At 37.6% G+C, this 18381-nt stretch overlaps 1 protein-coding gene across 1 annotated transcript in view; it reads right to left on the bottom strand.

The window, feature by feature from the left end:
• The window catches only part of Cntnap4 (contactin associated protein family member 4), a 298020-nt gene that overhangs the window by 18758 nt on the left and 260881 nt on the right, over positions 1-18381 (bottom strand). Inside the window, exons 18-21 of the mRNA XM_048437330.3 lie at positions 12177-12416; positions 9714-9938; positions 7936-8069; positions 7020-7107 (exon numbers count right to left, since the gene is read on the bottom strand). Of these exons, the coding sequence (XP_048293287.3) occupies positions 7020-7107; positions 7936-8069; positions 9714-9938; positions 12177-12416 (687 nt within the window). The remainder of the gene's footprint in view (positions 1-7019; positions 7108-7935; positions 8070-9713; positions 9939-12176; positions 12417-18381) is intronic.

The raw sequence follows: 18381 nt of genomic DNA, 5'->3' as shown, positions 1-18381 counted from the left end.
GATATCAAGAATGTGGTATTGGCTCATGTTTTCCCTCATTGTAAGATTACAGTCTAATAATAATACATTCTGAAACATGGGGACACCTTCATGCTGTTCGATGTGGATTTTTAGTTCTAGTGATAATGTTGCCTGTGTGCCCCCAGGCTCAGTGCAAGACTTCTCTGAGTCTGATAACCAACCAAGAGGTTTGCAACAGACAGTTCTCAGCTCAGGGTGGAATTCCACCCCTTATCTCCTTTCTCCTGTGCCTCATCCTGAATTTTTCTAGGGCTTTCATTTTTCCCCATCCATCTACCCCATGACAGAGTCACAGAGAAGATATTAGCCCCACATCTAAACCACCTTGAACTGTATTGTTGCCATGGTTTTGTTGTGGCTGCTCCTTACAGTGGTTGAGCTGTCCTTACACCAAAAATGTACTTTTAATTTCAATTTTATTTAAAATTTAATTTAAAAATAAATTATTATTAACCTGGCTCATTCACATATTTATGGAGCAGGGTATGATACTTCAATACATGTATCCAGTAAGTTTTGTTCAAATCAGGGGTCTAACATTTTCATTTTATTATCGTTTCCTTACACTTGGAACCTGTGAGCTCCTTTCTTCAGGTTCTTCATGGAATAAACAGTAGGTTATTGTGAACTGTAGACACCCCACTGCGCTGTGGAACACTAAAGTTACTTCTTCAGTCTTGCTGTGTTTTAGCACCGCCCCTTTCTCCACCTTCCCAACCTCTTGTTATCTTTATTTTGAATTCAGATGGACTCTTTTGAGCACCCTCATACAAGAGCTGCCCTACAGCATTTGCCTTTCTGTATCTGGCTAACTTCCTTTAACATAATGGCCTCCGGTTCTATCTATTTTGCCCCAAATGACAGGATTTCATTCTTTCTCAAATTCTCTTTGGCTTCCTATGCGGCGCCGTCGCTATAAGTGGAATAAAACACTGTTGTTATGAAAAGAAATCATCTAACAACACCTTCTTTATGCATCCGAACCTAAATCACCAATTCACGAAGGCCAGCACACTCACCTCTACACTTGCCTGAAATGATAGAAACATTTCCCTGAAATAAGAATCGAGATTTCTCAAGGTCAAGTCGGAAAAATGTATTCTATCTTTAACTGAGAGTCTAACTAGTGTTTTGTTTTTCTTTTCTTTTGGCTCTCCCTCCCCATTGGAAAGAGTTTATTGAAAAGGAATTTATGATGCACATTGAATTTTGGAAAGCCAAAGGAATGGAAGGGCACAGTCAATGGAGGTGAAGATGCATGATGTTTTCTAAGTCGTAGCTGCAAGAATAGCAGGCAGCATTTAGACCTTTGGAACAGATTTCTCATGCTTTTGTTTAATCTCAGCTTGAAAAGTTCCAGCATATAAATTAGTCTTTCAAAGTGTATCCCAAGATTGTTAGTAAATACTTCAGTATCTACAAAGGCTGATGAATTTAAATATGCCCTTAAATCTGGGACAGTGACACATAATAAAATCCACCATACTGACTTCAAACAATAATGCCCTTAGTTAAGCAAGACTGCTAAGTTTTGTATTAACTCTAGTTCTGTGCTAGCTTCATAGCGATGTGCTATGACAGGCATTGTAATTGAAGCTTGATGAGGGCATCTTAGGAAATCCTCCCCTTCCTTGTGTTCTGTACTAGTTTCCAGAGTGGGCCTAGATATTGTCCTGTTAACTTTTTAATAAATTTGAAAATGTTTTTGATATTATAATAATATTTCTTCCTTCCCTTTTCTCCCTCCAAACTCACTCATATGCCACTTCCTGCTCGTCCTCAAATTCACGATCCTTTTTATTAATCGCTACTGCATGTGTATATGAATATGCGCAGACATATTCTTAAATATGACCTACTCAGTCCATATAATTTTACGTGTGTGTGTGCGTGTGTGCGTGAGTGTGAGTGTGTGTGTGTGTGTGTGTGTGTGTGTGGTTTCAGAGCTAACTATTTGACATTTGGATAATCAATTGGCATGCATTCCCTAGAAAGACCACTTTCCCAGCTTTCCTCAATTGCCTATAGTTTTGGGGGGCTGTTCCCTGTCCATCTCTCCATGCCCATTGGTGTCATTCTTGTTCAGTTTTTAATACTTTTGAGATAGGCTTTTTCTTTATTTTTTTGTGGTGTCTTTCACTTTTATTCTCTTATATGGGGAGGCAAACAGTTAACCTTGTATCATAGGTCAGTCCTATGTCCCTCTGCAAAACCTTGGCTGAAAAAGAAAATCAAGTAACCCTTGAAGCAAGAGCTGAGGTTGACCTCCAACTTTACACATGTATGCACATAGCCTGTATGTACCATGTACCTGTATCTGCATACGCATACATATATACAGACACAAATAAATGAGCGAATAAATAAGTAAAACGAAAGAATCAAGTAAACAAATGTATAAGGTTTAAGTTTATATAATTGGCTTAAAATCAATTTATATGTTCAGTGAATTATAAAAATATCTTAAAATCTCATATTCAAACAATTAAATTAAGATGCATCCATAAGTTTAGTATGCGGTACACAATGATGAATTGTAGCGCTAGATAGAACTTGAAGACATTGTGGCATTCTTACTTCATAGAAAGAAAAACAACTGACTGAAAATTTCTCATAATCTAGGAATTTTCCAGAAGCTAGAGAAAAGGCAATTATTCTCAGTTATGGCTCCAAAAGATATAATTCTAGGGGTAAGACAAAACTACAAAATATCACATCGGTTGATATAAAACTTGACTTAAGAGAATGTAATCTAAGGAAATAAATGGAAACCCAGGATAATGATTTGTATGCAAGGGCTTTTAACAATAGTTTAAATTAAAATTTATAAAGCCATAGAATTTAATAATAGTGGAGCAATTCACATATAATGCTGATGTAATATCAGGCTGCTGTAAAAAATTGCTACCTTGATAGGATATGCCAATAAGCAACAGATTTCTGAAGGTCAAGAGAAGAAAAAAGATGGATCTCACTCCCAAATATTCAGGAAAGAACAAAATGAAGTGAAATAGTTATTGTTATATTTTAGACCATCTTCATTTTCTTCAACTTTGCTAAATTCTCTTATTTTTTTAATTTATAAAAGTTTATTAATTTATAAAAGTTTCCATTTCTGCCCCTCCTCCCAACACCCTCCCACTCCCTCCACTCCCTTTCCTCCTCCCTCTCCATCCCTAAGAGCAGTCAGGGTTTCCTGCCCTGTGGGAAGTTCAAGTTCCTCCCCACTCCAGGTCCAGGAAGGTGAGCATCCAACAGACTGGATCTCAAAAATCCAGTAAATGCAGAGGAAACAAGTCCCAGTGTCATTGTCAATGGCTTTTCAGAAAGACCCCGTGCCAGCCACTTTCAGGGAATCCGGTCATATTCAGAGAATCTGGTTGGATCACTAAAACTCTAATTAACCCAATTAAAAAATGGGGTGCTGATATGAACAGAGAATTCTCAACAGAAGAACTTCGAATGGCCAAAAGACACTTGTATGTTCAACATCCTTAGCGATCAGGGAAATGCAAATCAAAACAACTATGAGATACCATTTTACATCAGTCAGATTAGCTAAAGTCAAAAACACCAATGATAGCCTATGCTGGAGAGGATGTGGAGAGAGGGGAACTCTCATCCATTGTTGGTGGGAATGCAAACTTGTGCAGCCACTGTGGAAATCAGTGTGGCGGTTTCTCAGGAAACTGGGAGTTAACCTCCCTCAAGACCCAGCAATTCCACTCTTGGGAATATACCCAAGAGATGCCCTATCATTCCACAAAAGCATTTGTTCAACTATGTTCATAGCAGCACTATTTGTAATAGCCAGAATCTGGAAAAAAACTTAGGTGCCCCTCAACAGAAGAATGGTTAAAAAAGGTGTGGAACATATATACATTAGAGTTTTACTCAGCGGTAAAAAGCAATGACATCTTGAATTTTGCATTCATATGAATGGACATAGAAAACGCTTTACTGAGTGAGGTAACCCAGACCCAAAAAGAGGAATATGGTATGTATTCACTCATAAATGGATTCTAGCCATAATTAAAGGTCTTTGAGCCTGTTATTCGTGATCCTAGAGAAGCTAAATAAGAAGGTGAACCTGAAGAAAACAATGTAGTTATCCTCCTGGATATTGGAAGTAGACAAGAGTGCCAGGCTACCTCGGGTGCATGGCGGGGTGAGGGAGTTGTTGGAAGGGGAGAGGGTTAGAGAGAAGGGAGTAGGGGAGGAATGGGGAAAGCTCGGGGGATTGGGATGGGGGGGGAGGGAGGAAAGATGGATATGGGAGCAGGGAAGTATATATCTCAACTAAGGGTTTACAAGAGACTTGATTATAAAGGGGACCCCAAGTCCAAGAAGAGATCCCCAGATTGTTCTCTGGACAGAGGAAAGGGTGCCTGAACCGACCTTGGCCCATAACCATACTGATGAATATTTTGCATATCACCATAGAACCTTCATCTGGCGATGGATGGAAATAGAGACAGAGACCCACATTGGAACACTGGACTTAACTCCCTAGGTCCAAACGAGAAGCAGAAGGAAAGAGAACGTGAGCAAAGAAGGCAAGATCAGAGAGAACCTTCACCCGTTGATGGATGGAGATTGAGACAGAGACCCACATTGGAGCACTGGACTGAGCCCCCATGGTCTAAATGAGGAGCAGAAGGAGAGAGAACATGAACAAGAAAGGCAGGACCGTGAGGAGTGAGTTCACCCACTGATACAAGGGTACTGATCTAATAAGAGTTCACCAAGGCCAGTTGGACTGGGACTGAACGAGATAATCTTTTTCTGTGCATGTCAGACTAGCTGTCAACTTATGAGCCTCCTGCCTCAGAGACTCCCAAGTGTTAGTATCATATTGTATGCCACCACATTCAATTACGCATTGCTCTAAGCACTTAAATTGTATTTAGTGTAAAACTGGTAAGTATTTACATGCATAGGATCAAATTACATATTGCTTTCTCTATTAATTATACATCTAGTCTAGGATCTGAGTCCATCTTAAAGCTACAAAATAAAATAGAAAGACAATCTTATATCCAATGTGTTGGACTTCGAATATTCCTTAAAGAAAAAGATGTGTCAATCTTAAATAGTTAGATTAGATATGATAGAAATAATTAACACTGTGAGACACACTTAGAATTTTCCAGTCATGTTTCCAAGCAACTAAGTTGTGTTGTGGATACGTGTGTGTGTGTGTGTGTGTGTGTGTGTGTGTGTGTGTGTGTAATGGCCATTGAGATCCAGGATATTTCTGCTGCTTGGAGAAGAGGAGGACATAATTTTTGTGCTCATCACACTACCTGAAAGTCTATAAATATTTATAAACTTAGCTATTAACCTTCTCCAGGGCCAATATTTTGATCATTCACCCATGGGTTTAATCAAACATTCTCAGTATTTTAAGATGATATACAGGGAACATAAGGAATGATTAATCCAGATACAAACAATTTTCAAGGTCAAAAAATACACTATTTCACCAGACAAAATATTCTAGGTTGCTACCAAATATAAGATGGTAATGAAAACCAAACAATAAGAAGCTCCCTTCTGTAAAACACCGTGACTTATTAACACTAGGTTGTTCATTTATAACTGAAAATAAATTATCTTTTGACTTCTCTGTTTTCATTTTAATTCTTGTTGGTAAGTGGATGTGTATTATGATGCTTTACTGGAGATGGCATATAACTACTTTAATGCCACTACTATAAAAACCAATGCAAATGAAAAAGAATTATAAGACACCTAGGTGTGCCTAACCAAGTCTGAAAATAAAACACGGCAGATGAAATATGGCACAAAGCACAGCCAAAAGCATGCTCCCCACTGGAACTGCCTTCACCTCTCATATCCTCTAGACATTGTTTTGGTTTCACTGTTAGGTGAAGGTCTGCATATTTTCAAAATGTCCTCATTACCTTCCTTGTTATGATGAGATATTTGGCAGGAAGCACTTAAGAGAGGAAGGCTTGGCTTATAATTTGAGGACTACAGACCATTATGGAGGAAAGGTGTGGTGGCAGGAAGGTCTATGGTGGCTGTGGTATGCATTCACTCAAGACATCAAAATCTGTCATATGTTGACAGAAAAGGAAAAAGAGAGCGTGGGGAGTGGAGCTTATCATTAAAACCTCAAATCTACCCCAAACAGTGCACATCTGTTTTCAAGGATCCACATTCTAAAAGCCGTTATAATACCACCTACTGGGGTTCAAGTGTACAAACACAAGCCTATGGTGATACGTGACATTCAAGCAATAGAAGCTGATATGTTGCCATTTCTACCTTGTTACTTTTGATGTAGGAAAAAATACCATGCTTCATTATTGTCTTAGTTAGGTTACTATTGCTGTGGTGAAACACCATAACCAAAAGCAACTTGGACAGGAAAGGATTGATTTCACTCACAGTTCCATAAACAGAAGTCAGGACAGGAACTCAAGCAAGGCAGGAACCTGAGGGCAGGAGCTTATGCAGAGGTCATGGAGGTGTGCTGCTTCCTGGCTTGCTCCTCATTACCTGCTTAGCCTGCTTTCTTATAGAATCCAAGATCACCAGCCCAAGCATGGCACCACCTACAGTAGTATGGTCCCTCCTGCATTAATTACTAATTAAGAAAATGCCCTACAGACTTGTCAATAGCCTTATTTTGTGGAGCATTTTCTTAATTGAGGTTCTCACCTCTCCGATGACTTTAGCTTGTGTCAAGCTGACTACCCAGTACAATTATGATGATTGACACATGATAAAGATCAGTCTGGCCTTCCTATCAAAGGAGGATGCTTGTTATTTCATAAGTAACCACTATTCATAGATACTTCCATAATTGACTGCTTCCCAACTGAAACAAGGCAAGGTATTCATTTTGACATGTTGAGGTGTGTGTGTGTGTGTGTGTGTGTGTGTGTGTGTGTGTGTGTGTCTGTATGTTCATTCTGATTCATGTTTATCTATTTTGACTAGGGGAGTAGATTCTTTCTTTTACTTACCTAGCATTCTGCCCAGTACCAGAGATTTGACTGCACTGAATTCTGTGCCTGATGACAAGTAGGTTTGTCTCCGTGTATTCTCATCAATCTATAAAATCATTCCACAAAATATAGCCATCCAAATGACCATTGTTTTGTGTCAAAATATGAGATGAAGGAAAGAAAAAAAAAGACAAGAACTTGTTAGTATGGTTCAAAAATAGTTTAAGAAAGTGAAATTTAGAAATTTAGTCACTCAAAATCTGATGATTTTTAATTCATGCACAGATACCCATTTATTCCATAACCTTTCCCTTTTATTACTTTACTTAGCTCCACCGCATAAGAAACCAAAAATGGGTAAATTCAACAAAAAGACATGTGATTTTTTTTTTTTTTACCTCAGTACTTTCCCTTAGCGTGGGGTTTTGACTGGAGTCATGCAGCTAAGAAATTTTGTTCTATGTAGAGCTGAAACATTAGTGGTTTTCTGAAAAAGCTGCTAAGGTGAATAATTCCATTTTGCTGTGAATCACATCCTTTCTTCAAACTCATTCTGATATTTCCGTCATTATTTTCTGTTGTAGAATGATTGCTGCATTTATACCCATCTAAAGTAAATGGGTTTCCCAAGACAACTGACGGTCCTACCAGTAGGTCTCTGAGAAACTAGACATCGTTTCCTCTCTGAACAAAAGGAAACCAGGCAGAGCTTGGCATTTTAAGCATCAGATATTAATACTATCTCAGATAGGTTTGTTAAAAACGAAAATAGAAGGGAAAAATACATGATCACATTTGATGATTTTGTCTTTGGCCTGATTTTATCGATAGAAGACCACTGGAAGGTGTCTTCACTCAGGTGATTCAGGACCATGTTTCTGCTCTAAGTGCCCCATGCCTGGCTGTCGTGTGACCCCTGGAGAATGTCTGTTACCTCCACAAAGACCATCGCTTCTTCTCTGGCAATCTTTATGTGGTGAAGCTGCCCATCTGCCATGCTCTTAAAGTCAAAGCTGAAAACATCAGGCTCTTGGTACTTATTTAGTTTGTACCTTATCTGCAAACTTCCTGAAGGAGAGAGAAGGCACATGTTAGTAAAAAGACCATCATAAACAACTTATGAAATGTCTGAATCCTTTTAATTTTTTATATAGTCACTTCTAGAAAAAGATTCACTAGCACTCATTTGGGTATGTCACCCAAAACTAAGTCCTAGAAGTCAATTCCTACGTGAAATTACAATATTTTCTAAATCAAGAGTAGACATATTGTCCGTAAACTGACTCCTGTAAATCTTTAACTTCATCTCTAAATTTAACTCTGAAATTATAATGTGCAAATAATAACACCATATTCTATCACAGAAAAATGAAAATGCCAGTATTTATGCAATGTCATGTATAAGGTGATATTGCAATAACATTATTTTAATAGAACCTCATATTATTTTAAATATCCATCTCACACACAGAAGTACAACTGAGGGATGAAACTTTGAGCAGATGTAGATTTATACAAAATGAGACTCATTTCCAAGGGACCAGGAGTATAAACTTAGGAATGAAATTAAAGTGAAATGAACGACTTTTGGCCAAATTTATTATTCAAATTAATAGTATTCAATTGCCTGCAGAGATTTAAATTAATTTGTTTCACAGAACTCCTCCTGAATTAACAGAAAAAGAAAAAAATAGCCTCAATGTGCAGATAAACTTTGAGCTCGAAGCAGACACTGGAGGCACCCATGGAACGAAATTATTCCTATTGTAGCAATCAGCGCCCTTGGGCCACTTGATTTAAGTGAGTCGATACGGTTGAATATTTGTATGCCAGTTTATCTTTCTCACCTGGAGAATTTACTTCTAAAATATCCGTCTTTCATCCACACACAGAACAGAATAAAATGGTAGTAAGCGATTTCTGGTAACAAGGTTTCTGTAGCAAACACATTCCAGAACCCGCAAACCATCACCCCGTACAAATATAGCAACCGTTCCTACGACTACATTATCATCTGTTAGGACCAATAGGTCATTTCCTGAACGTTTTTGTGCATAATACTGGTCCATTAACACTCCTTGAATACATTTTATCTTTGATTAGAAGACAATCTGTGTTACACACAAGGAGATATTTTATTTTAAAGTAGAATACTAAAGCTGTATCAAAAGTCATATAAAATACTTAAGAGCTCCTGGCAAAAATAAAATATAAGTGTGTAGAGAGGTGGCTCAGCAGTTAGAAGGGCACTCTGCTCTTGCAGAGGCCCTGGGTTCTATTCCCAGCACCCAGGTCAGGCAGCTTGCAACTTCCTGTAACTCCACACCAGTTCTGGGGACTTCAACACAATGACTCTGATCACCACCAAGGACACTTGCACTTTAGCCTATAGACACGGGGATACACATACATGCACACACAAATAATTAAAAATCTTAAACACATATAAAACATTTTATAGACACAAACAAAAACCTCACATAGTTGATACAGTGTTATCAAAATTATAAAGATATAAAAACAAGTTAAGTACTTAAATGATCCTTCTAGAGTAATCTGTAAGATCCTACTCAAACTCGAAAGGAAGAGAAAACTTAGACATACTCAGTTTTTCTCCCTGTTCTAGTTTAGAAGCCAGCACCCTAGAAGGAACTGTATTCTACTCACCCGGTGTCCTAATTCAACCTTCCCACTCCTCTAAAACACACTCACCATTTTTGGCGATGATAACTGAGAGGTATTCTTTATAAAAGGAACTCATATACAGTAGCAAGCTTGGTGTCCGTGTCGTCCGGAAGCTAAATTTGATCATTTCTCTGCTCAGCTTCATATCCCCATGAAATGAAGCAGCGTGGAAGCTGGAGTTTTTACTTAAGGAATAGTTTTCTTGAAAATTGTAAATCACCGAAGATCCGGACCCAAAATATGCAGAAATCTCTGAAATGATAGGCGGACTGACTGTGAAAAATTTAACATCCAAGGATCTTATTCAAGTTACCTTCATTGACATCTCACTGTTGTAAAATGAAGTACACAGCTAAGAGAAACAGTCCCAGGCTAAGATAACACGGCGAACAAATGGAGCTTTCACAATGGCTTGTGAAATGCCTTTATGTTAGAATGACATATAATTAATTCATTAGTCTGGCTTTACAATTGGAAGCTTAGCGCTCTCTTATGCAAGTTCACACATAAGCCACGCTTCTTGTCTTGTTCCTCCCTGAACATCTACTTTCTTATTTAAATTCTAACATCCATCTATTGCTTTGTAGCTACAATGCATGTATCCTCTCATGATAGGAAAATTGGAAAAATGAGGACTTTTCCCCCCTCCATTTCAGTATCAATAAGAAGAAATACCTTAATATTTATATTAACTGCTTTCATATTTGATGTGCACCGTATAAAGAAAGTGAAGTCTAGCATTATTTGTGAGAGAGGTGTGTTCTTAGCATGTTTCAACAAAAGAAATTATGCAGCTCTTTTGAAATAATTCAACAAGTATAACGTTTTACCTATAGAAGGTTAATATCTCAGATTTACATATATGTGTAGGCAGATACATGTGTATGGAAAAGGTCAGTGGAGATGTTAGATTTGAATGTTTAGACTTTGTTCTCTTTGCTAGTACAAGCATCTGGTTGCTGATAGGTTTTATAAACCATACTTACTGGGTCATAAAGCAATGTGTTAGTACCCACCTCATTTTAGGTATTTTCAATATAGTAATTGTAGTATTTATAATATAACTTATATAGTATAATGTATGCTTGTAGCATAACATTCCTGATTACATTTAGAAAGAACTGGAAACTTCAATTAGAAAATGAAGGAAAGTCAGCCTCAATAAGGTCTTAAATTCACACTTCAGACCAAAAATGTCTCCCGGAATACTGCCAGTGGTGGGTGGTCATTACCACAATTGATTTCGAAATCACAGGTTGTTCCTTGTAAAAGGGGATGACCCAAAAAGTGTAGTTTTTGCCAGGTTTTCATTAACTAACCCCTGGCACTTTCTTTGCAAAGTTGCTTTGATTTGGAGCCAATTTCTTTTAGCTTCCTTCAAGAGAAGATTAAGAAGCCCAGAGATACTTCAACAAACTCAATGAATTTAAATTAATTGGATGTCGGTTCTCTTCTATGAAACACTATGAGAGTGTAGTATGTGTCTGTATATTCAGAGAAGGTTATCCAGATAGTTGCTACTACGCTCTGCTCTGTTCCTCCTCTGTGGCAAAGATTGGTGAGTAAGAGAAGCAGTAAATAAATACTCTGCTATTTTCATTCTCTAGCAGATATTCATTTTATCACACACCAAGTATCAGAGGGTCACTATTTCCTTATACATCAGTATTTGGTAGAAAATATTTGTTTGAATTAGAAAAATAAATACACAAATTTTCTGTAGATTTTTGCATTGCTGAATGTGCTCACCCAAAAAAAAATACACTCTGGACAGTATTAGATGTGTTAAAAACAAGAACTGCTCCATAAGACAGGTTGTTAACATTCCTGTTTTTTAAACACATTAATAGTAGAAAAATCAAAAGGAGATTAATGGCTAGCATTGAAGGCACCTAAAGGCTATTTGGAGCATGATTAACCAAAACTTAGAGACAGATATTTGGGTTGAATCTGAAGGTCAGAAAAGCAAAACATCCAGCCACTCTTCCTTACCTCTGCCTCAGTCTGAAATGGTGATCCTGCCTCCAGGAATCCTCATAATGAGACTGATTGAGAGCTGTCTTCTCCCATCTTATATTCCTCTCTAGTTCCAGGATTAAAAACATGCACCACTACTGCCCGGTTTCTATGGCAAACTAGTGTGGCTACTGGGATTAGAGGTTTGTGTCACCACTGCCTGGTCTCTAAGGTTGACCAGTGGAGGTGTTTTACTTTCTAATCTTCAGGCAAGCTTCATTTATTAAAATGCAAACGAAATATCACTACAGCTACTATTTGTGACTATTTAACAGTAGACAAGTATTTTTTTCAGAACCGAGTCAAAGGTCCAAGGATTAATATATGATTGGCATACAAAAACCACTTATCAAAAGAATATTTTAATGCACACAGACACAGACACACAGACACACAGACACACACACACACACACACACACACACACCTTCCAAGTGTCTTATTCACAGGGAGACAATCTCAAGGCACACCTACCATTGGAGCAGAATGGTCCTGCATAGGCAGAGGAAGAGCAGTCACAGAAGAAACCACTGGGCTTCTCTCTGCACTTCCCTCCATGGCGACATAACTTTCCATAACTACCACAGTGTCCTCTGCAACCTGGCTGCACCCCCGGGGTCACTGTGGCTCTTTCTTCCAGATCCAGGGTTACCCCATTCAACTGAAGGGACCTGATGCATCCTAAGAAGCCCCTCTGCCGGGTGGCGGTCCCACCTACAAGAAAAACACGGCAGATGTAAACGTGTTCCTTCACTTAAAGACCAGACAAAGGAAGGACCCAATGAAGAAGAGGGAAACCTGTGATGAGATGTTAGAGAATTGAGCAGTCCGATGGGAGGAGCCATTGGAAACTGTGAAACACAACTATTAATGAACACTGGCACTCAGAAAGATGCACCACGAATTCTAATCTTGGAACTTTCGATTGCTTCTTTCCCTGTCATTTCTTCCCGGGATCAAACCTAGGTCCTCATACTTACCAGAAAAGGTCTCTGTCGATGAGTCATGTCTAACTCTACACACTTGTTTTCTGAAAATTATTTATTAAGCTTTATACTGGAGAAGCCATCTTTCCTCATCTCTTTATTTCAAAGAACAAAATTAGGACTAGGCATTCATTTTCTATCCAAATAACGTGTATTGCCATGGTTGTGTACTTTTGCTTTTTGTTTCAGTGGGTTGTTATTTTCTTTTTAAAGAATGTATGTGTGTGCATGCATGTGAGTATGTGTACATAGATATGAACATACACTCACATGCACACATATATCCATGGTAAGTACAAATATACTTAAGATCTTGACCTTCATTAGTCTGATAATTAAATTTGACAAGTATTTCTTAGGAATCCTTAGTAATACATTCATAGGGATGAGTTTTTATTTAATATCCACCAAAAGATGATTATTGAGTATTATTTTATTACTCATACTTTTTAGTATATTTTACATTTTCTTAAAAGTTGATCTAATATTCATTGTTTTGTACTTGAGACTAATCTTAACAGAACCTGGAAAGGAAACTGACAGGGAAATAGTGGTGCAATAGTGGTACCCATTTTTGTAGGAACCAGTAGCTCTCTAGCCAACAACCTGGGGCTGATAAGATTATGAATCTTAAAAGAGAACCTATTACCATCACTTTACTAGACTTCCATTGTTCCTAATTTATAACTGCATTCTAAAACTTATATTTATTCCCACAGTGAAGTGAGGTTCTCAACTCACATCAAAAAAAGCTTCTCTATAACAAATGGACAATATTACAGAAAACCACAGGTCATAATGCAGAGATCATCAGATGGTATAGAGCCCATACCCAGTGGATAAACCTCAACTATATCTCTTACACTTTAGGCTCAGGTAACATCACAGAAAAGGGGGAGTGAGAGATTGTCAGAGTCGTAGTACAAATAAGTCTTTGAGATTGTTTCTTAGAAACCGTAGAGAAGTTATATCTATGATACATCAATATGACTGTCCAAAAAAGATCTGGACATTGGCAAAGTCATGCTAACATGGAATGGGGAAATCTCAAGGGGTTCTAACCTAGACAAAGTTGAAAGAATGAGAATTAGCCTCTCCTAGAATAAGTTCATCTCATCCTCTTCTAAGTCACAACATAGCTGCCTCCAAATCTAACAGAAACCCATAGACTCTCACTGTTCTCAGAGATTCAACATTATTTAGTGCAGATTTTTAAAGAAGCCGCACAAAATTATCTATGGAATTTTACATTGTACCAGTTTACTCTGTATGTATTCCTTTATCTGAATACATATCAGACAGAGGCTACTTCAGTCACTGCTGCATAGCACATAGAAAAAATGCTTGACACATCACAACTATACAATAACCAGTAACTTCTGTATCCACCCTTCCAATCACTCCTTCAATCACATAATGTCAGAGTGGGAGATGGGAACTCCTCCAGAACTGAGGAGGGTTAGATTTTGACCCATAGAGATGTTTGGGTCTCTGAGATAAAGAATGAAGGCCAAAATCAAAGAGCATTTCTGAATAAATTCATAAGAGCTTATTAATGAGAGATCGTGAAGAATGAATTGATAAGAATGTTTAGCTTCGGGAGCATTCACACTACTCAGAAATCAAATTTGCAGATGCAATGACATCTATCCAAATTGCTTTAAACAAAATAGCAATATAAATTCAAACTTCATTTTACATCATGAACACCTCTACAGCAAAGGATACAAAGTGCTTCAGATGGCATGGACCATATTTGTCACCTGTATGTAACTTCAGAGGGAGTAGAGTGTGATGTAGAGCCCAACACCTTCCAGCCTTCAGCTTTCAATATTATCAAGTCCATTGAATTGAGACATGGAGAATACCTCTGGGTGTGTTTGGGAGGATGTTTCTAGGAAGTAAGAACTAAGAGGGAAGACACTCCCTGAATGTGGGTGGCAAAATACTATAGGTAATACAGGGACTATTAAGAAAAGGGAGAAAGACATTTTGTGAACTCTCTCTCATCTTTTTCTCTCACATATACTATATTTAGTCATTGAACCTAGAGTTCCTTAGCTATTATTTATGCTATTAGGAGAACAGGGACCAAGCCCTGGGCATTCTTTTAGGGTATGTCAATGAAGGTGTTGATTTTATTCAGAATTTTAGAACAGCTAACAATCTTTGTGTTTAATTCAACCAAATTTGAACAATCTTCTGTGATTCTCAAAGTTTCTCACCCGCCTGTGTTCTCAGGACATTTCTCTTCGCTCTACATCAAGTTGCTATTCATCTTGGCTTCATACCTGCTTAGCATACCTATTTCCTAGCTAGTGAACTAGTAACTAGTGAACGCCTGAGGCTCAATTCTTCTTGCATTCTTAGCAGACTTTAGAATTTTCTTACCATCTATGCCAAATCACCCTTGGCATGGGAACCTTTTGGAGGAGCTAGAACTGCATCTTGGGTGTAGTTTAATTGTTTCATGTTACATTACATAAAACCATAGGGTAGATATTTCATAGCATATAGCAATAGAAAATCACTTTGTTTTTGTCTGTTACTCTGACATACGACATCACTGTAAATCAGGGGCTTGTTCAGTTCTTCTAGTAGCGTAAACACTAAGCAACTCTAGGTTTCACAACTAAATATAGTCCATTTTCATTTATTCTAATTAATTTTTCTTACTTATTTTTCATGAAGAGAAGTAAGAGATATATAGACATTTGTGAGTATAACGAGGAAATAACAGAATGAATGCATTTAGTTTGAAACACGTGTGGTCATCAACACAAAGCAGTCTCACTTCTCCCAACTTCAAAATTGGGTCAAAGAAGAAAATACTTCCAGTTTCTTCCTTGCCTCAAGTCACCTTTGGTTTGAACTGTATTTACATTCTCTGTGTCTTATTTAACAGTTCTTCGTGGTATTTCATATCTTATACTGGAAATATAAAAAGTATATGCATTTGATCATGTTCTCAAAGAGCTAATAGTTTGCTAATATATTCAGAGAGAGACGTTCATGATTACTATCTGACGCTAATGTATATATAGAAATAAATGCTAGAATTATGCTAGAGTATAGAGTAATGAACAGAAAAGATATTAATATGTATATACATATATAATATGAAATACAATCTTAAATATTGTTGTAGTGATGAACATCTAACTTTGAAACTAGAACTTCTTAATTCCACACTTTCAAAGAGTTTACTGTTTACCTAATAAACTTATTTTAATACCACCTTTATTGAAAACATCATATCTAATTAGACAAAGCTGCATTGTGCGTGTGTGAGGATTTGTAACTGTACTATTGGGTTTCCAGTCAGTCACAGAAGTCTTCTGAGAAACATGTCTCATGTAGATAGGATTGTGCTTGAAAGCTTAATTAAAGATTGCCGTGCCTTTCCAGGGTTAGAGTATGTCCAATTAAAATGAGCTGCAGTTTGATTAATTGATTCTGGATGTTTCTGCTGAGCTATTTTGTTGGGAACTATCTTCCAATTAATTTTCTATCAATTTACTTGCCATGCTGGATCAGACATAATGAATTCCGGAACTTTACAAACACTGAGTATCTTGTGCCGTGAATGCCTAACCTTTCTGTGAGATTGAATTTAACTGAGTCATTCCACATGCATGACAATACCAAGGTCTCATACCTAAATACCTGGCTAGGTTGTTGAGTAGGAAATGAATTAGGAATACCTGTGGGTTTTATTCTTCCAACACATTTGTTGTTCTCAGAAAATTCTTCTAAGTGACAAGTGTTTTTTGTCACAGAATTGGAGTCAGCTCTTTCATGGGCCAATTTCTCATTACTTGTGGCAAGAAGACCTTTGAGGTTAAATTTTGATTGTTTTAAAAAGACAAACTATTCACACACTCTCCTGGAATATTGTTGAGGATAATGAGAACAACTTCATTGCCCCAGCATCCTTAGAGACTTAAAGAGCTCATGATTGCTATCTGTATCTTTAAATTCAAGCCTATAAAAATGATAGGCTCCCTCTGATCTTGACACTGCGGTAGAGGAAGACAGATCAAGTCCCACTCACAAGCCCTTCTAGAGCAAGAAATCAGCAGGGACTACAAGCTGGGCTCATAACCATGCCAGGAGGTTAGAAGTGCTTGGGATCTAGTGCCTGATCCCAGCACAGCGTCCTGAGGGAAGACAGCCTTGCAGAAACAGTGATATGAATTACAGAAGAGTGCCACACTAGAAGCTTAGCTTTAGTTATGTCAAATAGTGATCTTAATTGTACAGAGTTCCGGGAGCACGGAAGGAAAGAGAACCAATGTCCGCCATGTTTAAAGAATTACTGTGGGTAAATGAAGCAGTTTGTATAAGAGAGACTGTCATAGGCAGAATGTCCGGTCTCTTGCCTGAACCAAACCTGGCCCAGAGGCTATTGCCCTGGCAAAGAGCAAGTCACTTTGGTCTTTTGGTCTAAATCATGGCTCTCTTATTTGAACATATAGAGTATATTTCAAAGAAATGAGCCGTTAGCAGTATCAGGCACATAGTTGTATGTTCTACTCTTAAGATTTTGTGTTCAGTCAAGGGGTGTTAAGGTCTTCCTACTGAGGATAGAAAAGTCTACTCAGAGGTTTTCAGACAGATAATGAAAAAAGTATCCCAATGAAAGAAATAAAATGCCTAAAACAAATGATATGAACACACAAAAGAAATACAACCTTTGTTTTGCTGTAGTTTTAATGAGAAAACACAATTACTATCAAAGAAAATTAGGCTGAAATAAAAATTATTACAATAAGACTATTTGATAGTCTCTTACTATGACTATATTTTAGCATATCAAAAATGAAAGTCCAAAAAGGAAATATTAAGAATATGTCATAATTAATAACTTGCACTTTCAAGTCACTTTTAACAATATAAAAAGATGAATTTATAAAAATCTAGACGATATTGATGACAAGCTTATATGACAAAGACTTATCCCAAACAGGGAAAGAATTTTTTAAATTACTATTTAGAAGAAGGGTGACCGAGTTCGAAATGAGAAACAAATATGAATAGCCCCCTCATAAACTGTAAAACTCTTGTGATCAGTGGACACGTGGCTACATCACCTGGTCAGTCCATGTAAGTTCTATGATCAAGTAATTATGGTCTTTCAGATTCGCTCAGCAGAATACAAGCACATGTTCATTTTCTCCCTCAAACTTACAAGGAAGAATTTGTAATATTCAATCTTGAAACTACTAAAGAAATATATCTTTGTATTGGTTATTTTGGATTTCCCAAAAGAACACGCGGGATACTCTTATACAGAGAACCAATATGGAGAACTACAGCTTGGAGCCTCAATGTGATTCGTATACTGTTTCCAGTATCAACCGCTGTGCGGGACATTTAGCGACTGCTTGCACCATGTGTTTGCTGATTTGATGCAACCCAAATGTGACATAACTGACTCCTCCCTAAATCAGGGGTCCTTCCTTCCACCCCCTTGTCCCAGACTATTCAAATGGAGTTTAACTTGTATGGAAACTTGTCAGTGAAAGAATTTAGACAGGAAACGAAAATTGCAGAGCTGGTTGAATGAAAATCAATTCAGGCCTAATTTAAGAAGCTTCTGGGGGGAAAAATGCTGAGTTTACAAACCGAAATAGAAAATGACCACTGTCACATTTCAGTTAAAAAAAAAATGATTGATTCTTTTCTCCCCA

This window comes from Myodes glareolus, chromosome 22 (assembly GCF_982192425.1).
Source record: "Myodes glareolus chromosome 22, mMyoGla1.1, whole genome shotgun sequence".
Classification (NCBI taxonomy): domain Eukaryota; kingdom Metazoa; phylum Chordata; class Mammalia; order Rodentia; family Cricetidae; genus Myodes; species Myodes glareolus.
This window is presented reverse-complemented; position numbering and strand designations above follow the sequence as displayed.